This window comes from Phalacrocorax aristotelis, chromosome 9 (assembly GCF_949628215.1).
Source record: "Phalacrocorax aristotelis chromosome 9, bGulAri2.1, whole genome shotgun sequence".
Classification (NCBI taxonomy): Eukaryota; Metazoa; Chordata; class Aves; order Suliformes; family Phalacrocoracidae; genus Phalacrocorax; species Phalacrocorax aristotelis.
In genome coordinates, this window is record NC_134284.1 from 26009870 (window position 1) to 26033386 (window position 23517).

The 23517-nt window shown below is 43.0% G+C and overlaps 3 protein-coding genes and 1 non-coding gene across 9 annotated transcripts in view; 3 read left to right on the forward strand and 1 right to left on the reverse strand.

The window, feature by feature from the left end:
* Positions 1–703: 703 nt before the first annotated feature.
* On the forward strand, positions 704–777 carry TRNAI-AAU (transfer RNA isoleucine (anticodon AAU)). The gene has a single exon. It is a non-coding gene; the product is annotated as a tRNA-Ile (tRNA).
* Positions 778–1253: 476 nt separating this feature from the next.
* ZNF839 (zinc finger protein 839) lies at positions 1254–13558 on the forward strand. Of its 3 annotated transcripts, none has more exons than XM_075103942.1 (8): positions 1254–1941; positions 2783–3712; positions 5850–6101; positions 6837–6929; positions 7260–7412; positions 9135–9275; positions 10265–10403; positions 12184–13558. In XM_075103942.1, the coding sequence occupies exons 1-8, from the start codon at positions 1363–1365 to the stop codon at positions 13173–13175; spliced, it is 3279 nt and encodes a 1092-aa protein (XP_074960043.1). In that variant the 5' UTR covers positions 1254–1362; the 3' UTR covers positions 13176–13558. The 3 variants fall into 3 exon arrangements, with proteins under 3 accessions (XP_074960043.1, XP_074960045.1, XP_074960044.1); XM_075103944.1 differs by having other exon boundaries at positions 9135–9224; XM_075103943.1 differs by having other exon boundaries at positions 2786–3712.
* A 3363-nt stretch (positions 13559–16921) lies between these two features.
* Positions 16922–23052, reverse strand: CINP (cyclin dependent kinase 2 interacting protein). Of its 3 annotated transcripts, XM_075103961.1 has the most exons (6): positions 22877–23052; positions 22460–22479; positions 21698–21866; positions 20429–20555; positions 18738–18867; positions 16922–17246 (listed from the first exon to the last, which is right to left on the reverse strand). In XM_075103961.1, the coding sequence occupies exons 1-6, from the start codon at positions 23035–23037 to the stop codon at positions 17050–17052; spliced, it is 804 nt and encodes a 267-aa protein (XP_074960062.1). In that variant the 5' UTR covers positions 23038–23052; the 3' UTR covers positions 16922–17049. The 3 variants fall into 3 exon arrangements, with proteins under 3 accessions (XP_074960062.1, XP_074960061.1, XP_074960060.1); XM_075103960.1 differs by lacking the exon at positions 22460–22479 and having other exon boundaries at positions 22862–22980; XM_075103959.1 differs by lacking the exon at positions 22877–23052 and having other exon boundaries at positions 22145–22868.
* TECPR2 (tectonin beta-propeller repeat containing 2) overlaps positions 22936–23517 on the forward strand; it is a 45973-nt gene continuing 45391 nt past the window's right edge. Inside the window, exon 1 of one of the 2 annotated variants that reach the window (XM_075103957.1) lies at positions 22936–23021. The gene's annotated coding sequence lies outside the window, so the exon portion shown is untranslated. Of the gene's footprint in view, positions 23112–23517 lie in introns of both variants that reach the window. The other variant, XM_075103958.1, reaches the window with a different exon arrangement.

A 23517-nucleotide genomic window follows, 5' to 3' on the forward strand; every position in this document is an offset into this window, starting at 1 on the left:
GCGGCCGCCCCGGCCTTCGCCGGTCACTTGCGGGCGGGCGCGTGGCGGCGGCAGCGTGTCTCGGGTGGCCTCCCGGTCCCCCGTGGTTTCCGTGCGCCGCTGCGGGGCTGGGTGAGGCAGTGCACGGCTCCGCGCCCCAGCTGCGGGAGGGAGGCGGAGGAAGGGGCTCCCTGGGAAGCGCGGACCGCCCGCCGGGCTATAGCGAGCCGGTCCCCAAAAACCGCGGTTCGGAGAGGTGTGTGTCGTGTCCCCCCACCCCCCAGCCATGGCGTTCGTCTTTTGCTGAACGGACATAACGTATTTTAATGTAGGCTTCAAAGCTGAGAAGAAAAGTCTTTTAAATGCTGCGTATGTATTAAAAAGGCAAAATACTAGGAAAAGGCGAATCGTTTGTCAGCGCAAACCAAGATCCCAACAGTGCATTAGGCAGCCAGAAGAGTAAATGCTTTGAAATAAACGCCCAAAATAAACATTATGTCTAACTAAATGAAACTGGAATCGTACCCTAGGAAGTGCTAACCCACTGACTGGGAGGTGAGGTGGTTGTTCCCTCCCGGGCGCTGTGTCCCAGCCGAGCGCTCTCCGGGGGAGAACTTCAGCCGGCCCCGTTCCCCCACCGGTGGGGCTCGAGCAGGCCTCACTCCACGCCGGGGAGGGGGCGGCTGGACCTTCATCCAGCCGCGGCGGGAAAATGGCCTCAGCGGGCCGGTTAGCTCAGTTGGTTAGAGCGTGGTGCTAATAACGCCAAGGTCGCGGGTTCGATCCCCGTACGGGCCACACGCAAACTTTTTTTTCCTTTTCCGCTCCCCTCGGTTCAATCCGACCCAGCGGCTGCCCCACCTGGGTCGCGCCCCCTTCTGCCGAGACACGCGTTACCCCCGCGCAAGGATACGGGTGTGGGGTCTGGCCCAGCGCGGCTGCAGCACCGACTGCGCTCCCGCAGCTGACGGGGCCCGGCCTGGACCCGCCAGAGCGTGGGTTCCCATATCTGCGTGGGCGGCAGCCATGCCGTCCGGGTCACGCCTTCAAGGCGCGTTTTGTTCCGCGCGTGGTGCGCTCCGGGAGCGGCACGCGCTCGCTTGTCCACCTGACCCGCCGCTGGCGTGTGGAGCCCTGCCGCGGAAGGGGCTCCTTAACGGAGGGACACGGATCTCCCGCCAATCCGCCACCCACAGTTCCCACCCGTGGCCGCGCCCCCCACCGTGTTTGCCCCCGTGAGGCCGCCGTCGGCCCCGCCCCTCCCTGAGGCGCTGCCGGGGGCGCCATTGGCCCGCGCGCGGCCGGTGCCCCTCGCTTCGCCCCGCGCCTCCGGGCCCTCCCCGAGGGGGCCGATGCGACTCCCGCCTGCTGACGCCTGCCAAGATGGCGGCTCCTGAGGAGGGGGGCAGCGAGGTGCCGCCGCCGCCCCCCCCTCCTCCCGCTGAAGACGAGCCCCCCGGAGGGGCGGCCGCCGCCGGCGGGGCCCCTCTCAGCGCGGCGGCGGGCGGAGGCGCGGAGGTGCTGGCGCACAGCTTGGCCACCCTGGGAGGCGGCGCGGCGGCGGGCACCGTCCTGTACCTGCGGGCGGACGGGAGCCTGGCGGAGGGCGCGGGACTGAGCCCCGAGGAGCAGCGGCGGCTGCTGGAGCAGCTCCTGGCCGCCGCCCAGAGCCCGGGCCCGGCGGAGGAGCCGCCGCCGCCTCGCCGCGCCGCCACGCCGCTGGCCCCTGCGGAGCTGCAGCGGGTCATCGAGCAAGTGAGCAAGGCCCACGAGCAGCAGAAGCCGTCGCCGCCGGCAGCCGCCCCGCCGGAGCCCGGCCCGGGGCCGCCTCAGGCCCGCGGGGCCGCCCCGCCGCTGGCCGGCATCATGCACAACGCAGCCCAGCAGCTGCAGAGCGTGGCCCAGCGGGTCGCCCTGCAGCAGGGCAAATCCATGGCGGCCGCCCGGCTCCTCCCGCAGAAGGTAACCGAGGCGGGGGCTGCGGAGGGAGGGAGCCCGCTGAAACCCGCCGCCGCGGGCAGGTGTCGGGGGTGGGGGTGCGGTGGTAACGTTTTCTAATCTTTTTGCCTTCCTCAGTCACACCTGCCCTTGGGTGTAGACTCGAGTCTCGCAGCTGAAGGACTCAGCTTTCAATGTGGCTTAGAAAAATCCGCTTTTAATATAGGTACTAGCTGCTGTGGTCAGTATTTCGGTCTAACTACACGTGCAGCTAAAACAGCTTAGAGGAGCTGTTTCGTGGTGGTGATGCACCGGTAGATCACGCGTGCCCCTCTTACAGAAGGTGACAGCACTTGGGCTTTCAGCCCACGTTTTGGGGTGATCAGTTCGAGCTGAGGCAGAAATTTGGATGAGGAGGAGACACTATGAGGGACTATAGTGATAGTCGTTATCACAAAGTTTTTTTGAACTGAGCACATTATGCCCTGGATCTGGTGTTTTGCCTGTGTCGTTTAGCAGACTGTCGTTCTGCATTTGGTTTGCTGAAGGTTATGAGTCTGCCTAGGTGATGGCATCGACTGTGCCATTACAGAACAGCCCTGCTAATGGGAAACAAAGCCGTGGCATGGCCTAAGAGCAAACTTTACAGGCTTTAGGTGAACAGCAGTCACACCGGTAAATGTCCTGGAAGGCCTGTAGCTTGAAGGAAGGGAATCTGCTTTGATGCATGAAAATGGAAGACTAATATGCATTGGTTCCTGCATGCTTTGCTCTAAGAGCACGCGTGTATCATCTTGACAAGTATTGTCTTTATTTATACGTACCATATTTGTGTAATCTTAACTCTTCCTTTTTTCCACAAAAGCAGCTGGAAGCCATTTGTGTCCAAGTTCAGCCAGGACAGATGAAGGAAACTGAAAGGCCAATGCCATCGCTGGCACCAATCCAATCCAAAACTATAACGCTGAGTCAGTCAGTTGGTAGAAATTCTAGCATACCAGGACTTGGCATTATTAATCCCCAGTTAATTAGGATACAGCCTGTTACAGGAACTGAGCAGCAGCAGCTATTCCTGCATAGTTCTTCTGAGTCTCCAATTCAGCTGCTTATGCAGAGACCCTCACCATCTCATGGATCAGTATCTGTGAACAAGGCTTCCGCGTCTAAGATGCTAAATGGACAGAAAGCTACACGTGCCACAGTGTCGGCCACAAGGTCTCCAAATATTACCATGGCTGCAGCCAGTTCAGCAAATACTCTGATACCATGCCTTGAAAAAAACCAAAAAGATGACAAGTTAAAAAAATCCTTGAAAGTGAAAACTCGTTCTGGACGGATTTCACGCCCCCCCAAATATAAAGCTAAAGATTATAAATTCATTAAAATGGAGGATTTGGCCGATGGTCACCAGTCTGATTCTGATGACTATTCTGAGCTGAGTATAGAAGATGATGAAGAAGGAAAGGTGAAGGGGAAGGATGTGTTATTCAGTTCTTCCAATTATAATCTGAAACCCAAAATGTTTAAATGTCAGACTTGTGAAAAATCTTATATAGGAAAAGGAGGATTAGCAAGACACTACAAACTTAACCCAGCCCATGGACAGCTGGAGCCTTCACCTCAAAAAATACCTTTAAATAAGCCTAATGGAAGTATATTTGTGGACAATGCCTGTGGAATAAGAGAGGAACCGATGAGCCCGGCACATCTGGATTCAGTTGCTGTCACTTTAAATAATGAAAATGCACTAGCTACCAGTCTGGAAGTAACTGTTGATTCAAAGGCTGGAGAACAGGTAAAGTGTGTTACGTAGAAAAGCTGTCAGCTCTCTGCAGAAAGTAGAATGGCAGTTTTGTAGCTGCATACTATACTCATTCGTCTAAGTTCCTGTTGACAACAATACTTTTGAAAAGACTGAAGATAGGGATTTAAACATGTCAGTTCAGTAGGGCATGTCGTTAGCAAAATGTAGAAGTCTTGTACTGCTCAGAAGTAGCCACCCACATCCTAAATGAAACAAATTTCCCATTAAAGTCCTTTAAAAATCAAATTATTGTCTCTTGCAATGTTGCAGGAATAGTATCCTTGAACAGGCACATGAAGTGTTCACTGAGTGTTTATTTATTACTGGTTTTCTGACATCCAGTTTTTGGCTTGAAAATACCCTGTCTGCATAAATAGCATTTTTCTCTGCATTGGGATAAGAATACTGTGTTGTTCAGTTACAGCCTTTAGCATGATAGACAGCGAGACATCATCTGCTCTGTCAATTTCTGTTACTGAAATAAAGATTCTTCTGTGATGACACTGATTTGGACTCTAACGGTGGCCACAGGTTTTCCTACAGCAGGTTTTGAAAGTGTGGCTTAGCTGCCCCTGCAAGCCAGACACTTTGGTAAAACTTGATTATTTCGTTTGGAAGCTACTTCAGCTGCAGTTTTTTTTTCTGCGATGCTTTAAGCTGGTCACTTCAAAGTAAAGTTTCTCTTTTAGTATTAAAATGACTGTTAACATCTTGCAGCAAGAGCTGGTACAGGTGCTGTCTAGCAGAAAATATTCTTTTAGATGTAGCAGTGTCACCTTTATTACTTTTATTTGTAAATGTGAAGTTGTTCTCAGAAATGTGAACGTTTACAGCTTCAGATGCCAGTGAAGCAAATTAACCTCCCCTGTCCTGTACACCCTTCTATGATCTTTGGAAAATGAGAATTGCAGAATACTGAAGTCTGCTCTCTGTATTATTACGTAGTTGTTACTTCTGTGTGCAGCACTTATTTTACCCAGGATGATAGGAACTTAGAAAAATTTCAGTCTCATAATACTACTACTGACTGCTAGATTGCTGTTGTACCTGCTGCTTTTAACTAGCAAATACGGATTCTACAAATGTGCACTTTAACTCATCAATTCGTTACAGTTTTTGGCCAGGTAAATACTTTCTAGAAAGAATAGCAGGATTATTAAAAGTGGTACATCGATACAGGCAGGAAGGCAATCAAGATCCCCATGCGCAGCCTAGTCTTATGTCATATTTAGAGCTAATTAAGTAATTCAATCCCTGGATAGAACTGACATAAATTTGCCCTTTTTAGAGCTTTCCTAATCACTAGAATAGTAGAGAGCTACAGAACGTTGGGATGAAAGTGTACTGATTATGAAAAGAAGCCCAATATACCTCAGTGCTATTGTAAACTCATCTCTTAAAAAATACTGGAACATTCTTAGATACTCTAGCTTGGAAGGGAAGACAAGATGTGTTCAGTGAGAAATCAGTGCTTTGATCAGTAAAAAACTTTTGCACTGAAATCACAATGATAACTACAGGAATGGACTTGGAGTTTGCCATGTGGTCTTATAGCAGAAGCTACTTCTTAGCTGTGTTTTAGGGAAGACTAAGGATTTTGAAACGTGGAATCTGGGCAGTATATTTTGATTTTTAGTTACTGGGCTTATCACTGTTCATGGCTGTTAAGGGTTTTTGTCTTTCATATAAAGTCTTCATGCTTTGACATAGTTACAGTGAAACCCAAATTTTTCCTTGGGTATGTTTTACTGCTAATAGAGACTTATTTCTACAACCTCTTTATTTGAAGAGGACATATTTTACTTCAAAAATATTAAACATATTTAACTGACATAAACTAGCTCTTTAATTATATTCCCTTAATCTCTGTATTTTATATGGTATTTTGTGGATCAGAAATGCTAACTTTGCAAATAATAGCACGTACATGTTGCAGAAGTAGCAGTCTTACTAACGTGTTGGATTTATTCCACAACTTTCTTTGCAGTTGTGCATGTATCCAGCTTTGCATTTGTTTAATATGCTATTTATTGTTTGCATAGATGAAGAACTTAATTATAAAATTGTCTTCCTCAAAGCACTGTTTAAAATGGCAAATAAAAACTTTTCTCTTCCTTTTAATTAAAAGACTTGTAAGTCTGCAGAAAGCAGACACTTGTTGGCAGAACAACAAAATGAAACCAGTTCAGGACGCCAGGGACCCGTAACACCCAAAGGACCTGGAAGACCCAGACGACCAAAGAGACGTGGTCGACCAAGGATGGGTGGAAGATCTAGGTGTTCTGGAAGGCTTAGCAGACCTGGTCAGTCCCCTTCAAAGTCACTTAGTAGTGTGTCAGCAGAACACAATGTATTCAGAAGAAAAGCTAGGTTAAAAGAGGTATGGTTCTCTTCTGCAATTACTTCACAAGTATCTTCCCCTCGCCCTCTTGGTTTTTTTTATGACTTATATTCAGTGAGGAATCATTTTCAAAAAGACTGATTTTTTTACATCCTTGTGTACAAGATGAAAGCGTAAGATGTCTTCTAAGAAGAAAACATTAAGTTGTCTTTAAGGAAAAAATACTTCTAGCAGAACACTGGACACAGGGTAAATGGGAGCTCAGTCTGGAAAGGGACTTTTGATATGTAGATATCCCCTCGCTATCCTTTTGCTGGAGAAGAAAAGTTACTAGCCACTATAATTTATCTCCTCCAACACAGTAAAAAGAAATAAACCCAACTCAAGCTGGGTAACATCAAAAAAGGAAAAAACCAAAACAAACCAGAAAAACTCTTGGGGGAGGATAGAATGGGGATTAAGATCCATGCAACTAACACAACTTTTTTTGTTTCATGTGTGTTGTGGAAGATCCTTTATGGCTACTATCTACTCATGTTGCTTTTCCTTCTGAGTTGGCAACGTTTGTGAGACTTAGTTTTGTCTATATGTGGTTAGTAACTGAGGTTTTCTAATTTCTCTTTTCTTTTGGGTTATGTTTGCATCTATTCGCAAAGCTGCTTAAACATAGAGTGTATCTTTCAAAAAGCGTAGTGATATGTTATGTTCTGAATGTGGGATGCATAACCTCTGTAGGCTACTTCGTTCTAATAAACTCACTCTGGCTTTTGACAGCTAATACAACAGTGTGATAATGAAGACTTAATGGAGCTGGCTCTCCCACGTCTTACAAAGCTTGTTACAGTATATGAATTTCTGTTGATGAAGGTGAGTTTTTCTTAATGTAATAATATTAAATTATTTTAGGGAGCCAAAAAAGAGACATTCCTTTAGAGATGTATCTGAATTTCACAAGTTAGAACTGTGCAGAATGTAGATGTTCTACACATCGCTTCAGTCTTACACAGGCAAACCTGGTATGTCTCTTGATTGAAAGCCTTGCTTTTTGCTGACTGGTTCAGTGGCATTTTTGAATATTCCAAAATCTTTTGACTTGAATGTTTCTATTTTAAAATGTTGACCAAAACAAACTCACAGATTTAATCTTTTTTAAAATATAGGGAGAAGGAAACAAACTCTTTTTCCTCTTATTCCTAGGTTGAAAAAGGGTATCCAGGCAAAGCTTACTTCCCAGATGTGTATAGGGAATTTGAAGACTTGCATAATATGGTAAAGAAAATGGCTTATGATCACCTCAGTAATTCTGATTTGCTGAGTTGCCAGCAGCCTGTCGAAATAAAAGATGCTAAGGTAATAAAACACTCTATTTGGAACTGTGATTTTTTTTGTTTTATTTTAGATGCTTTGCATTTTTATATTTCTCTGATAAGCTTTGTCATCCCAGTAAAGTTAGTTGAAGAAAACATTGATTTTGATGAGCTAAAATAGACATTATTATAAAAAGCCCAACAACTAACTGGAGAGAAAAAGAAATCCATAATAAAACTACAATTATAGTTTATGGCAGTAAGTACAACTAGAAATATATATATAACAAGAATTCTAGCAGTGCCGATATCTGTCTTGCATTTCTAGGCTAGTATGAAGCTGCATGTTACTGCAAGGTGTATTTAGCATAAACTGCTAATAAAAGTACATCTTGGTGTTTGATTAGGAAGGAAGGGTCTATATTTAAAATGAGCGGCCTTGATTTAAAGGGGTAAGTGGTTTTGTTGCAAAATGAGGACAAACTGAATGCATCTATGCAGTTCACAGTCATACTAACGAATATGAAAGGTAGTGAATACATTAATAAAACTGCAAACTGATTTCAGTGTCTCTTCAGTTTCATTGTTTATGTAGCTGTATCTAGAAAGACAATGTAGGCTTGTTCTGTTTTTTTTTTTTTTAATGTGGCTCTGTTTATCCTTATGGATCCTTACTGATTTATGTTCCCTCTCCATAGAACAAAACAGCTCTTTGTACATAACATATTTTTGTTTTTTCCTTCTCTGTTTCCAGTAGTGAAACACTATTTTGTATACTACCTCCACCAAAATTTCTGAACAATGTGTTCATTAAGGTACACGAGCACTGAACTTGCAACTACTCGGAGAGGGGAGCATACTGGAAAACTCAGAGGAGGGATGATAGAGATAAGATTTTTGGTTCTTATAATAATCCTGGTTTAAAAAATGAAGTACTGTACGGACCGTTAGCAGTGGTTAATATTTATTTTTCAGAATAAATTGTTCACTGTAAGTCTAAAAAAACTGTCTAGAATTACTGTGTGCTCATCTGGCTATTTTGTAATTAACACTGATGTTTCCTTTGGAGAAATTAAGTTGCACCAAATAAAGGGACGCTGCTGATACTGGCAGTCCCAAAATGGAACCTCTTTCTTGATTCTCCTCAGTGTTAATGTGCCTTCTTAATATACAGTTATGCTCTTAAAAAAAAAACACTAACCAAACCCCAAACAAACAAAAAACGACAAACAAAAAAAACCTCACGAAAACCCCCAAACCAACCCTCCCAATAAACCCGCAAAGAACAAACCAGAACCCAAACCAACCAACCCACCCAGCCTGGAGAAGTTGTATAGTAGCGCACCTACATAAGGATGAAACACAGGAATGGAATGCGGGGGGAAAGCCCTTAACTACTAAGAGATGCTCTTAAAAAGGAGGACTTAAATGATTTTTAAATAATGGAGAGCCTCGACAGTGTTCTTTATTAAACTCCGCTCTTAGTAACTGTCTCTGGATTCTATATATAACCATTGTGCTCCTCTACTGCTTTTGAGTTTGTCTGTTAATACTCACCTTCTTGGGAAGGTCATGGTCTATTAATATGGAGGCTAGTAGAAAACACGGGAATCTAAATACTTCTTTGAGCTGTGATGATGGGTTATTAGATGAGATCCTGTGTAGTTCTAGTTTAGTTTTAAGAAAAGAAATAAGTGTTTCAGCGTTTATGTATTCAGATTGGAGAGGCTAACCTTTACTTTTTTTCCTATAACTGTTTTTAAAGGTTGCTGAATCACTAGGAATTACAGAAATACTCACTGGAGAACGAAAGACGCAAGGTGGAGACTCTTGTTCACAATGTGTAATTAAAATGGTTAGTGAGCAATTGCCTGTGGAGATACTGGGACAAAAACGGTTAGCTGAGGTATGGAATACCCTTGTGAAAATTAAAAATGAAACTAAGACAAATTAAAGCTTGTTAAAGCAGATAATATTGGTTAGTTTTGTAAGGAATTAACTATCTGACTCGTGTAAGGCTTTTATGGTGTTCGGAGTTTGGAAATATTTAAAGAAGTACTCCCTACTGTGGTATCATAGCAGAGCGTATGAACTAGCACGCTAAAGACATACTTGGTAGCATTCAGGTCAACCTCAACGGCTTACAGGTAATCTCATGATTCAAGAAAGAAAGGATTTTGTTCAAGCGCTAGTAAAGGGAGACCCCACAGTGAGAAGGATCCCCAGGTTCTAATAGCTTGTGTTGGAGTAAATGGGCTAACCTACAGCAGGCTCAGAGGCTGGAGATGTGGTTGCTCTGCTACTTGGTGGTAGGCAGAGGTGCATGAAAACAGTTTCTTTCTGACAAGTCATTTGACCAGATTTAGCTGTTTACAGCTGTAGCAGCGAGCCGCGTTTCCTCCTCTTAGAAGTCACATCTCTCTGGTCCGTCCCCTTAACTGTTCTACTTTTTATTTAATCCAGAGTCGTTTCTGGTGGTGGATAAATAAGACTCGTGCTTTTGCATTTTCTGCCTGTGGTTAAATCCTGCTCAGTCATTCTTCATTAACCAAACAGTGCTGGGCAGGCTGTTCACAGCCCTTTACTGAAGTTGGAGAGAGGGCTTATAGCAGGTTTCATGCCATACGGCTAATCACAAAGGCTCATAGAGAAGCTTTGATGTTGAAACAAAGGCAGATTGTTTCAACCAAATATCAAAAGTAATCAGTGGCATTTTGGCGAAGTGTGAGGGCTGTGTTTAAATCCTTACCTTCTAGGAAGACCTTTAGTGTAAAATCCTGTTTTCAAGGCGAGTATCGGTTCACTGCCATGAAGTGCCTGCAGTTAGTTTGTGATCTTTTCCAGTATTGTCAGCTGTAACAGTGGCAGCCAGTTAATTATCTCTTGTATTGACAGAGCTCAGGGGAGGAACTGTTGCCATCAGCCAAAAGGACCAAGTTAGAAGACGTAATGGAGAATGTGAATAATGCTTATGCCAGTCAAGATGAAGTGAAAGAAAAGAGTGGGAATTTGTGTACACTATTTGAAAAAGATGGTAACCTCTTCAGATTTTCCAATTCCGTTCTGTTCATGGAGGAGCTGAACAAATCTCTTTGTTCTTCAGGCTACTGTGGTTTTTTGTCTTAAGGTTTCACTTCTTGCTTCCCCGGTCCTTCAAAAGCAGCTGTTTAACTGGAAGGGCCTCATGGTGGGGAGGGAAGTTAATGGGTGATGCAGACCCCAGCAGCAGCTCAATTCTGAATGCATGATAATCCAGTTATTGATACTTCTGCAGTACTATGAGAATAGTACTGTCCTCTACTGTGTGCTTCCTGAATGCTTCCTGTTTGCCTTGTCCCTTACAGTGGAGATGGTGCATAACCTTTGTGTCAGCAGTGAGAGAGCAGAGGAAGAGGAAGCAGTGTGTGTCCTTCCTCTTTGCCCCAGCAGGCTGCAATAGCAGAATCATCAGAGCTTTGTGGATCCTGGGAAGGGGGCAGTGTTGGTGCAGGCTGCCCTGTACTCCAGGGGAGATGTGGCACCTGAAGATTGGAATTGAGGCACCATTTTGCACTGCAGTCTTTGGGTGGTTGCCTTTCCCTTTTTATCCCTTCTCTGTCTTTATTCCCCCTGTCCCTCAGATCGGCAGAGTGACAGTGGGTTAGAAAGGAAAGTTAGATCGGTCCCCACCTGTAATCTCCCAAAACTCCACTCGTTTTTTATGCAAAAATGTTTCAGTAATTCAGAGGCATTATGGTGACTGTTGTGAAAGATTCCAGCCCTTGCCCATCTCTAGTGTGTATCAGTGCCGTCCTCTTGCTGTGAATATCTTTGGTTTTTGTGTTGCTGGAAGCTGCTTTGCTTTTGACCTTTGCATGTCTTTCTGTCAATGGTTGTGTTTTTGTTTTCCCCCTTAGTTTATTTTTCTTTCTCTGAAAGGCTCTCTGCGTGACCATGCTTATTTCTTCCTAATTCTGTTGTATTATGATCTTCTGGGCTGTGAGCTCTTTAAATTTTGTTTCAGGTGCACCTGCTAGAAGGGCTTTTGCTAGTCTACAGTACAAAAAGTTAAAAATGGTCCCTTGCGCAGTGTTAGGCCTCCTTTGCTGTGCAGTGGTATCTTCCCTAACAAAAACCCCCAAAACCTACTTGTTCCTTTTGATCTTCAATAATAAAAACTGACAGCTCATGCTACTGCAGCTTAGTAGTTATTGTTCAACTACCTACAGGGTTTGTGACCTGGCTCTTGGTCCAGGTCAAAGAACTGCCAAAACACACTGAACTTCTAGTGTTTTTTCATCTTTTATGTCACAGGATGAACGTGTTCCTGGGGCTGTTAGCACAGCTAATTAGATAGGTAGTAACTTGATGACATGTCTGAGTACAGGATAAGCTTGATTATCAACACAAATTTTATCAAGTTTAAATGCTTCTGTCAATTTACTAATGGTAATGGGGATGAGCAGCTGACAACTTGTGCCTGGTGTATTCTTTATCTTTTAATGTTACCAACTGTATGCCAGATAGAAAAAATTGAGTCTGACTTTCAGCCTAGGTTGTTTTCAGATTAACAGAAAAATGCTGCTTCTAATGTAAGGTCCCTTGGTATGGAAATATTCAATAATATTTCACTATCCAAAAATTCCTTAAGCATTTTTATACTGGCTTTCTCATTGGGAAGTGCTGTGAAACTCTTGTAAGGTGCTTCAGATTTGCTAATCTGGGGGACAAAAGCAGGGAAGTAGTCTAGCTTTTCCTCCAAAATTATTGCTAAAAATTATTTTTTGGATCATATTAGGTTGCCCACAAAAACGGTATTTCTTTCACCTTTTCAGGTTTTAATCCACTAAATGGAGAAATCCTGCTTTCAGAAGATAGGCGTATCACTTGCTGCGCAACTGGAAGTACATTACCAATGGCAGCGGAACATCATTCACTTGCTGATTCAGGAGTTAGAATCGATGCTGAAAATTCAGGTACCTTCTCCCAGACTGTGAAAATGAAGATAGAGTATTCCCAGCCTGTGAACATGCAGGGACCAGATATGGCAGGTGATGCCTCTCTTCTACATACTGAAGTTGTATTGCCTGTTGAGACCGATGGCTCACGTGAATTAGTTCAAGCGCACTTTGTGAGTGAGAATAGAGCAGGTGGACTGTCAGCTCCTGAACTCTGCACCTCTGTGTCAGAGAATGCAGTGGGCCGTTTGAGCACTAACTTACCAGCGAGTGAAGAAAATGGTCACAATCAAAAATATCAGAAACTGCAAGAAGAAAACCATAATTTTGCAATTAAAGAAGATTCTGAACAACTTCATAATGCTGATATGACTGATGAGATGCAGGAACTTCAAAAAGTTTTTTCAAGAAACATTTTGCCAATAAGCTACCCACACAGTGCTCAGACCGAGTCACACCAGAGCCCTGCCCAGGAATCCTCCCTGTCTGCTCATGTGAACTGTGAAAACTCTTTTAAAACCATGAATGAATTTTCTTGTGGGACAGAGGAACAACATGAGCTGGAGAACACCGTTACTGTAGATGAAGCTGTAGCCTTTGAGATTACCGATGAGAGCCATGATTTTTTGTCTCAGGGACATGAACAGATTTTTATTCAGACTTCAGATGGGCTTATCCTGTCTCATCCAGATACTGCTGTTTTGTCTCAGGCAGAGGGTATCGTTATTGTAACCGATTCCAATGGTACTACAATGCACATTCGCACACCTGAGGGGATACCTTTGGAAACTGTGGAAGCGCTACTGGCAATGGAAGCAGATGGCCAAAGTGAAGATATTTTGCTCTCACAAAGTGAATTGGAGCCATAAATTAGAAAACTGTATATGCTTTCTTCTCAAAGACTGACTCTACGAAATGTATATTTTTCTAATGTGAATACTGAAATAATTGAAATTTAACTTATTTGTAAACTGTTTCTATGCCCTGTACTTTTTATAACTTATGTTTATATAAATTTAGCAGCATTGCAACCAAAAATTCTAGAATATTGTTCTATTTGCTTTATATGTTGGGGGTGGGTGGAAAGTGGAAATCTGTCAACCCGAAAACTGTTGCACTATTCCCTTTTGTTACATAATTCCTTTTCTCTCTAGTCATCTAAAAATGCAGTAAGTTGTACTGCTGTTCTGCAGTGATGTGCTGTGTACTAGCAAGCTGTATATGGGTAAAATAAACTACTATATTAAAAGTATGCGTTTTCTGTGCCATTGAGATTATAAAATGCTTTGTTATTGCACTTTAAAGTAGCTGGAATATTCACTAGCATCTAGGCTTAATGGGCATAAATCTGCCTGGAAAAGGGACGGTTTTTAAATGTAATGCACACTTGTGCAACAATGTGACAGCCTAAGCTACCCTTACTTAAATAAGCCTTCACTGAGTTAGAGACAAAAATAGCCCCAAGACCTTTAAACATTGCTGTTACTTAGGCAGAAACGGGAAGGTGTGTTAATTACTGATGTGATTTTCCTTAATGAGACACCACGTTCTTTTTGTACTTTAGTCTGATGGTCTGACTCTGTTTTTGTTAGACTTGTATTATACTTTTTTCTTTCCGATGATGCATCCTTTATCAGTCCTAAGCTTTGACCTTCCTAGTAACTCCACACTACCCTGTACTATTTAATCATAATAAAAAGATATCAACTATAATCTCTGTTATTCTATGCAGACAGAAAAGTTACCGAATTCCTTACCTACTGCTATCTTGTATTTTTGTCATACTTTGTGTGTTGCTTGGGTGATCATATATTTGTAGAGACCTCCTAGCAGCAGTTTCTTGTCCAAGGCACTATTTTTCCTTTCAAGAAGCTCAGCAGGTAAAAAAGAAAAGCCTTAAGTGACCAGGATCTTTATTTTATTCATGAACTTTTGTAGACATTACTGAAAACTGGTAATGCACCTTTTAAAATGTGTGGGTCACCTCATTGATAAATAGGTGAGGCTACTGAGATAACTGGACAAATCAGCAGAAAGGACCTGTAATATGTAGAACTGTTCTACAGTTCATTGATTTTTCATGGTCTTGTTACTGAGGAAAAACACTAAAATTGAATCTGAACAAGAGAGAGGACAATTCAGAGATGAAACAATCTTGTTCTACTCTCTCCAACATAGTTGGTTTTGGGTTTTTTTGGGTTTTGCCGGGGTTTTTTTCCTTGGTTGCTTAAGTAGAAGATTAATTTGATTAGCCAAAGCACTGCATTTTATGTGGATGTGAAAGATGTTATCATTTGTTAGTGAGCTCCTGTCAGGTGGCTTGGTTATGGTGTAGTTTTTGGTTTGGGTTTTTTCTCTTTTTTTTAGGAGGTGGTAACAGTCAGAGGATACAAGCCTACCTTATGAATGATGATACCATACAGAGCAAGGTTCTGCTGGTCTTTCAAAGTCTTTGCAGTGAGCAATTCTTTATTACACTCATTTGTACTAACTCTCTGATAGCTACATCTGAGGGCTTCAAATATAACAGTCAACTACTTAGAGCTCTAACAGCAAAGCACCTCTGCAATGATTTTGCAGCAATCTTCCCGTGTCTGATAGAGTCAATGAGCAAGGGGGTCTGTGAATATGAAGACTCCTTCCTGAAGAGCTTATTTCCTCTAAGAAACAAGAACAAACCACAATTTCCACCTGTGCATAAAATGGAAATTTGCTTCAATTCTGCCTTCCCTATTGATTTGCACATGCTGGGAAATAAAATACACCTACTCTCATCTTAAAAGAACAATTCTGTAAGTGAACCAACCTTTTCTCCTTGGAAAATATTTTCAAGGATGAAGGTGTTTCCATAGTGACAAGGGGTCTGGCCCTACTCGTATAAATTGAGGTGGCTGTTAAACTAGATGGAACACTTGCACAGAGAAATAATAAAACCTAACAAAGCTATTCATACCTGATCGTATTCTCCTTGAGCTACAGCAGAATTTCTTTTTAGATGCTAGAGACATGGGGTAAGAATAGAACACTATTAAGCTGTCAGAAACAGCCTCACTGTTGAACAGAGCAACATGTCAAGGAAACTTCTCCAGTTCATGTCTGTCTGTTCCAGTACTGCAGGAAACGCATGTATTTCCCTTACCAAGCTTATGGGATTTCAGACTGCAACTGGTTAAGTGACCCCACTTTTCCCATCAGAAATCTGTTCCAGAACCTCTCACTATTTTAATTAGGTTCTTCTGGTGTCAAACCACAGCCATTATGGTCATTTCATAGCAGTGTGCATTTTGTGTTACTGCCTTTCAGTTCAAGTGTTGTTTCAAGGAGACTCAAGGGTAAACATCTGTCAGGGTACAACAATGAGTCAACGGCACTTGGAAACACCACATAATTTTGTGAAATAGGAGATCTAAATCAGTTTATATAGGAGCAGGTCATACAGGCAATCAGTAAGTAGGAATTTAGATTATTAATTGTAATGAAGTAAGCAGAGGGCCTAAATTCACTACACATTAGGGATTTAACTAAAACTTTTATGACACAGCTGCATAGTTTCCATATAGTAATACACTTTTCTGACAAGTGATAATTTCCAATAGCAGCTAACAGTTATTAGAGGCTGGGTAAGTGTAGCAGCTTCTCCATGCTACCCAGGTCTGACATAACGGTACACTACAGTGATTATTACACCTTTAGGAGTGAAAGCAAATTAAGGGTATTGAATTCCACTTCAGGATTTGGCTTTTGCATTAACTGTTTCACCCGAACACACTCTCTACTCTTTTCCAAGCAAGCAGCATGAAAAATAAAAGCAAGAATTTGAGCCACCAATTCTTGTCCTGTAAACCGCTAACCAAAAATACAGAGGAGGCACACCTTTAAACCAAAACCGCTTGAGAAGCAGTAATCCAAGGGAAAAAACTCGCTGAGCCCTGTGACAGGAAGCAAACAATATGGGATAAGGACATAACTGAAGTAGGTCTTGTTTTTATTCAACAAGTGCTTTCATAAAACATCTCTAAAAGAAAAAAGTTACAATGAATTAAGAGAGACAAGACCTTTTCCATTAACGACTGTGGAATGGCGAGTAATACGAAACCTCCCCACTGTTCATGCTTGGGTCACTGTTCAAGGGTGACACACCTAACCACACCATAATCAAAACCAAACCAGAATTTACACTAGTGTCTGCAACAGCACTTCAGAACCACATGCCAAACTATGCGGATCCCTTTGGATCCACTTTTGTATCCTGCTTTTTGTGCTTTCCTTTCCTTTTCCCCATTTATAAAGCAAGTACAAAAGCACTAGCTCTGTTAAGTCATGCAAAAAAACAATGCATGTAAGATCAAGTAAGTGCTGAATTTCTGTGGTGAAAGGGACAATGTAGGTATTTTAGACTGTCAAGATTTGGAAAGCAGTTAAATTCTTTGCTGTAGGTGTGTATGTGCATTGAATCCCCCCAGACCACCAAGTAGTTCTCTCCTCTTTCTAATTACAGGGGACTTGGCCTCCTACCTGTAGCCTCTCTATTGCACTTAAAAATGGATAAAGCAACCAAACCCAGATTGTCCCATGAAGAAAAAGGAATATCAGCTGAGACAAAATAATAAATACAAACAGAGAAAAATATTTTTAATAAGTTTTACAAAAAAATCAACTTACTTGGTAAGCCTTGCCATTTGCCATTTCCGTTTCATGCAAGCATCGTTAGAAGCAAGCCAGGTAACATTTGAAATTCTAGCACTATCTATGTCCTGTTTCCAGCAGCATGGCTTCAAGTAGCAGTTTGCTGCTGTTCTCAATGTAAGGCTGGTATAGCCATGATGATAAATAGACCATCATCAGATCCTGGTCATCAGAATGAGCAATTTCTTGTACAATTGTTTGCTTGAGTTGTAGTTCCTTCTGGTACATTTCAGAGAGCTTCAGAGACACCTCATCTGAAGTGGATTCAAAAACCAAGCACATTGACCATAACATTTCAGCAATTCTCTAAAGATTAAATTATACTTGTAATATGTTGATAATTAAAAAACCCTCTACCTCATGTAAGCTATTCCCCATACTTAGACATCTTGGGTTTTACAGCATTAACAATGTTTGTACACTGGAACATAAAATGCTGAAGAATTTTATCCACTTTTGGATATATTTTATACACTTGTGATTTTGACATGAATCCCCCTTTAATTCTAGAATAAGCAGTGGTATTGATTCTCAGGACCCGCTGTAAGATTAGCTATTATAGCCATTCTTTCAAATAACTGAAATTTGGTTTTAAAATTTGGTAATGCTATCTTGAAATACAAGCTTCATATTTGAGTCACTGTTGATTTTAGCTAATCTAAAGGATGTCCTCACATGCTGTCAGGCACTTCAGCAATGCATGATCACCAATAAGTGACACCAATAGTGAAACGTAAGGGTAAAACAAAAAAAACAGACCAAAACTGAACTGTGTAATGTAAAAGCTAATATTGTTACTAGTTATGTTAACTGATGGTGGTGTGTAAAATATATTTATGTAATAACCTTTAATTGTTTGACTTTCTAAAAAATAACCACACAAATTATTTTTAAAAAGAGACTGATCTTGTGTTCCTAACTTAGCCTGAACTATCACTCCCTTCAGGAGGATTTAGTCTTTCATGGAGTAACGAGCACCACTAAATGATTCAGTCACGACGAGTGTTTTGACAGCAGCTCTCTTTGTCATTCTTACCCTTTTAAGCTGGCAGAAACTAATACATAAAATTCCTGCCAACTTGTGGTAGCGAAGTTGGGCTTCACAAAGGTATGACTTTCACTTCATAAAGAGGCACTTGGTTTGCATGCACTCAGGCTTCTCCTGAATTCAAATAGTTTTAAAACTGCAGTAATACGGGTTTGGAGGCAGTAGTTTTTGCCATCATGTGAATGTTAAAAGAACTGGTACTAACAGTAGACAGCAACTGAACATTTATTTACTTATCTTGACTGACATTGAGATCAGAGGAATTTTTCTTTGGCTGCCAGAGAATTAACTGAGATGTAGCTTGTTCTTTACATTCAAGGATTTCATTTCTGTGTCAAGTGGCAAGTCAAGTCAGTTAAGCCTATGGCTTAACACTACCAAGTTCCAAATATGTCTCTCTATAAAGAATGTGGCTGTTGCAGCTTGGACACTGTAAGCTGCTGACAAGCTTGGTTTTGTGCTGTAATTGTTGCATGTCAGTCAATGTCGGGCAATTCATACAAGCAGTCATCAGCAGTAACCCTAAAACAAGTAGTGCATTCATGTGTGTATTGATTAGTCAATTACAAAGTAGACAGAAATGCTCTCCCTCTCTCTAAGGCAAGACATCCAAATAAAAGGGTTTATTTTCCAGTCCTAAATCAGATTACATCAATGACACAATGCAATTAGCTAAGATAATCAATATTTTACTTACAGAAGTACGGAGTGGGCCATGTATGAAAGAAGGGTGCTGTGCAATTCCCAGCTCCATGGTGGAATGTTTCCAAGTCACAGATTGCTTTAGTAGTCGAAGTAAGCTTTTCCATTTTCAGTTTTATTTTTGTCTGAAAATGAGGAACGTGTAATATTAATGAACATCTCGGGAACATTAGGCTACTATAGTCTTAAACATTTTTTAAAGCACACTATTTCTGAAGACTATTTACTCTTAACATTTCTAACTCACTTTTTTTAACTCCAGGCAGGAATCAAAGCTGGAATTTACATACAGATTTAATATGAGATACCCTAACATTTTGAACACTGCAGATATGACTTACTGACTCTGATTTTGCATAATTATTTTGTTTCCCCCATGTAGAAATACATTAAAGTGCGTTCTCAGTTTTTCACCTCTCTCTGGGTTTTCCCTATAGCAATTTAGTGTGGCACAAGCCCTATAAACACATGCCTTCTTACATTAGATGACTTAAATTTGATTTCAGAAGATCAGCAGCAGGTGAAAAAAGCAGGCCAAGCTATGACTGACAATATATTTAGGCTGACTTAACAGCTTGCTTTGAAAACCAGGTCATTCCATCTACTTCCTTCATGTTCACCTGACTTTGTGCATCACTGATGGGGACTAATATTTGCAGGTAAAATGGAGCTTGCAGGCAGCATCTTTAAGTCAAGAAGCTAAAATACATATATTTCTATAAACTTGTAAGCTGGTATAATGTCATAAAGGGATGAAAAATAAAAGGTGTCTGTAGTAGCTATGTTTAGTCTCCCATTTAACACTGGCTGCTTATACTCCTACCACTCAGGAGTAATAAGAAATAGCATAAACACACTTGGTAATCTGAACACAGAACTGCCTCACAGGAAAAAAAACAAACCCCAAAAAAACCACACCACAACAACAACCCAAATTACTGTTAATCTTTCCCACAGAACAAAATTTGAGGAAAAGCTAGCTGCTTTCCTGCTTATTCTAAATACTGGACTGGTATCCTGTCTATATAAAAAAAACAGCTCTATCACCTTTTTAATGGGCCTCCACTATGGCAGAAGGCTGTAAAAGTTATTTTTAATGAGAAATTTAAATACAGTATCAGGCAAAAATTTTCTTTTTGTTTCCTGTCAAATTGACAGGTAACATTAATTCCTAGCAATGTCTCCAGAAAAGAAGGTGGGTTACATAATAATTATCTTACTCCACTCTCTAGAGAAAGAGTTCTGCATAGAAAATGCAAGTAGGCAAACTAAAAATATAACTGAATTATGTCTGATTAAAGATAGCTGCAAGGGTATGATGACAAGTAAAGCACTGCTTTATGCTTTGTTGTTTGCTTTGTTCTAAACAGAGGGAATATGCAGGATGAGAAAACAGGTGCAGTTTTAGAATGCATTTTTGTATGTATCATTTTCAGAAGATCACTTTATAAAGGGAGGAGCAGAATTATAAGCAGAAGGCAGATGTAAAACCAACCTTCAAATTTACCAATCAAGGAGATAAATGGTGCACACTGGATTATAATAATTTAGGTTTGAAACCAAAGAACTATGAATAAAGATCCCAATTTTATGTTTACAACAAATACATGAGGACATTTCCTTATGTCATAGTTGAACACACTTGGAACCAATTCATATTGACTAAGATTGAAAAATGAGCATTACCATGTGCTTTAAGGTCTCAAGTAGTTCTGCACAGCAATTGTCCAGTTCTTCGTTGTATTTAGGAGTTGGCTTTTCAGATTCTGTGGCACTGTTATCACATGCTATCTCCAGTTTGTTGCCTTGAAATCTAAAATAGAAACAAAAGGCAGAGTAAACAACTGCCTTTAGGCTTACTCGAGTTGTGCAGATTTAAAATCCATGTGGTCTGACCCTACAAAACCTCTCTCACAGGCTGTTCATGAGAATTCCCACATACAAATAGTGAGACACATTTGCGCAATTGGGGCTGGTACCACAATCTTCAGAGGAATATAGAATTACTCTGCCTTAGAGCATACACTTGAAAAAACTGTTGCAGGTGTTAAGATAACCCCTCTTCCCATTTTACTTTGTCCCTGTGTTGGAGGTTATTCTCTCGTAATGGGCAAGGCATACCTAGGCTTCAGCTGCTCCAGCTGACAATCTGGTGTCTCCCCATAAACTCACCTTCATGCACAAGCTAAGGAACTGTGAACCCAGGGCAGCTAATGTGCAGGCACCTGTCCTGTCTTGCCAACTTTCCCACAAAAGCTGTAAACTTAAGACAGGGGAGAGGGAGTTGCTAGAGAGCGAAAGCAACACCTGACACCATTACAGCAAAATATTCCTGAGCTTGTACCTGTCAGAACCGTGTCAGACAAACCCTGCTCAGCTGTCAGGACTCTGGTGAAGTTTCTTCTCAAAACTCTCTTAGTTATAGGTTTTTCTTTACAGTATGAAGATAACAGCCCTACCAAAGTGGTTTTTGTTGTTCTTTTTTTTAATCATCACCGTTACAACTTTTTTCTCTATATGAATAATTGATTTTTCTTAAAGAGTGCTGAAATTTTACTTCAGTGAATTTTGGATATACTGGCCTCAATGCAAATATGCAGGGGAGTAAGGGAGCTCAAATGGGCTGAGATCTATAGGATTAGATTCTAACTTTGTATATTATAAAAGTATTTTAAATATCTGCTATGCTTAACTATGTGTAACAAACATTTTCCATTTATTGCAAATATCATTATTTTATGAGATTATTTTAATCTTTCAGGCATTTATTATTTAAAATGTAAACAGTTTATGTAACCAAAAAGTGCAACTGCTGAGTTTGATCAAAGAGCTAACTTATCCACCCTGAGATGTTCTTTCCCCCATCCCCAAAAAAGGTCTTTCTAGTGAAGAAGAGATTTCTCAATAAAGGCAATCTTTATGCTATCTTTACTTGTATGTTATTAGCATACTTACTGCCCACTGATCTTCATGTTGACTATTTTGTTTGCCGTAGTAAATCCAGTATCATTCAGTCTCTCCCATTTCATCATTAAATTATGCCAGTCTGCTGCATTATCTTTAATTTTTCTTGCACTGACAGATAAAACAGGTCTTCTTGGAGTAGCATCAGCTGGACTTTTTGCTATATGAGAAAATAAAGAAGATCAAGCCATTTGAAGCATACAGAAACAAATCTATCCGCTGTCTCACAGCTGGTTGTGTGAATTATTTCCTTGCTTTGCTGCTAAGTATCGATTAAAGTAAAATGGAATTTACATTAACTGTCCTCAGTCGCAAAACCTAATTCCTTATCTATCAGCCTTGTTACAATTTACAAGCAAATCATGTTCTTAAAAAAATGCAGACACATTCTGAGATGTGATGTTGTGACACGGACAGCAGTGGCTCTGCAGTACTGACCAATCGAGCAGCCTTCTGTCCACGCACAGCAGTCAAACGCTAGCACAGCGTATGACGGTGACAAATCACGGCAACGACACCCGCAAGCACGCAGCGCTCGTGCCACGGACATCTGAACTGATTCATGTCTCCACGTGAGCTTGGAGCGTTTAGGAGAAAGCTGGGTCCTGCTGGAGGCGGTGGGTGCTGTCCCACTGCGCTTAAAGCCCACGCTTCACGATGTGTCGTTGGAGGACCACGCAGCAACAGGAACCTGCCACGCTTCACGCGCCGGCACCACCTCAGGGAAGGCTGCGCGCGGGTTCTGCCCAGCACCTGCAGCCGCGCCTTCACGCCTCAGGCCCTGCCCCAGGACGCGAGCGGCGCTGCAAGCCCGGCTCGAGGCTACGCGGTAACACCCCCGCGTTCCCTGGGTTTGATGTTTATTCACAGAGACCCTTGAAAAAGGGTTGCAAACGTGAAGCCCACACGCGTGGCGTGGCACGACACGACACGGGTGTCACTTCTCCGGGGGCAGGAGCGAGGCGCTAGGCACCTTCCCCGCCCGCACCCACAGCCACGCGTGGCAGCGACACGCCGGCGGGCTGGGCTGGGCTGGGCTGGCACGGCACGGCACGGCACAACAGACACCTCGGTAGTTTACTTCGGAAGCGCCAGGGCCAGGGCCAGGGCCCGGCCCCGCGGCTGTCCCCGCCACCCCCGGTCCCCCGCACTCACCCGTCATGGCGGCGCCCCGCGGAAGTGCGCTCACGTCCGGCCCCGCCCAGGCCCGGCCCCTCCGAGCGGCGCAGCCAGCCGGGGCCGCCGCTGCCGCTGCCGCCTCGGGGCCTGGGCGCAGTTGCCGCGCTCCCCACGGCCGCCCCGCGCTCCTGAGGAGGTGAGCGGAGCTGCATCCCAGCGGAGCTGCATCCCCGCGGAGCTGGGTGGGAGCCGCCCGAGGGTCTGCCCCGGCTCTCGCCCCCCTCCCGTAAGTGGGGCCTGACCGCCGCCGCCGCCTGTTGCGGGCAGGCTGAGCGGGCGAGCCCGGTGCGGTGAGGGGGAGCGAGAGCGGGCCGAGCTCTCCCGGCCGTCCCCTGGAGGCTCGCCTGCGGCGCCGCCGGCGTGAGGGTGCGCTGTGCCGTTCGGGGCGGTGGGCGGACGGGCGGGCGGCGGCGGGGGACGAGGCCGCTGTTACCTGCCGGCGGAGCGGCTGGAGCCGCTTCGCCGCCCCCGGCCCGGCTGGGGCTCCTGGTCCGTGTGGTAAAACCGGCGTAAGATGAGGTAAAGCCAGCGGGATGGCGAGGCGGTGCTGCCGGCTCTCCGTCCGGGAGCCCCTGGCTGTCTTCTTCCCATCAGTAGCTGCAATCCTCAGACACTAGACAGCGTATTAGAAA

Excerpts from the sequence above, each read along its gene's own strand:
- ZNF839 (XM_075103942.1), top strand. The coding sequence starts at position 1,363 with ATGGCGGCTCCTGAGGAGGGGGGCAGCGAGGTGCCGCCGCCGCCCCCC. Across the intron at positions 3,713-5,849 it reads ATTCAAAGGCTGGAGAACAG|ACTTGTAAGTCTGCAGAAAG; the intron begins GTAAAGTGTGTT and ends TTTAATTAAAAG. Across the intron at positions 6,102-6,836 it reads GAAAAGCTAGGTTAAAAGAG|CTAATACAACAGTGTGATAA; the intron begins GTATGGTTCTCT and ends GGCTTTTGACAG.
- CINP (XM_075103961.1), bottom strand. The coding sequence starts at position 23,037 with ATGCAGCTCCGCTCACCTCCTCAGGAGCGCGGGGCGGCCGTGGGGAGC. Across the intron at positions 22,480-22,876 it reads CGTGAGCGCACTTCCGCGGG|GCGTGAAGGCGCGGCTGCAG; the intron begins GCGCCGCCATGA and ends GCAGGGCCTGAG. Across the intron at positions 21,867-22,459 it reads GCGTGAAGGCGCGGCTGCAG|CAAAAAGTCCAGCTGATGCT; the intron begins GTGCTGGGCAGA and ends TTTCTCATATAG.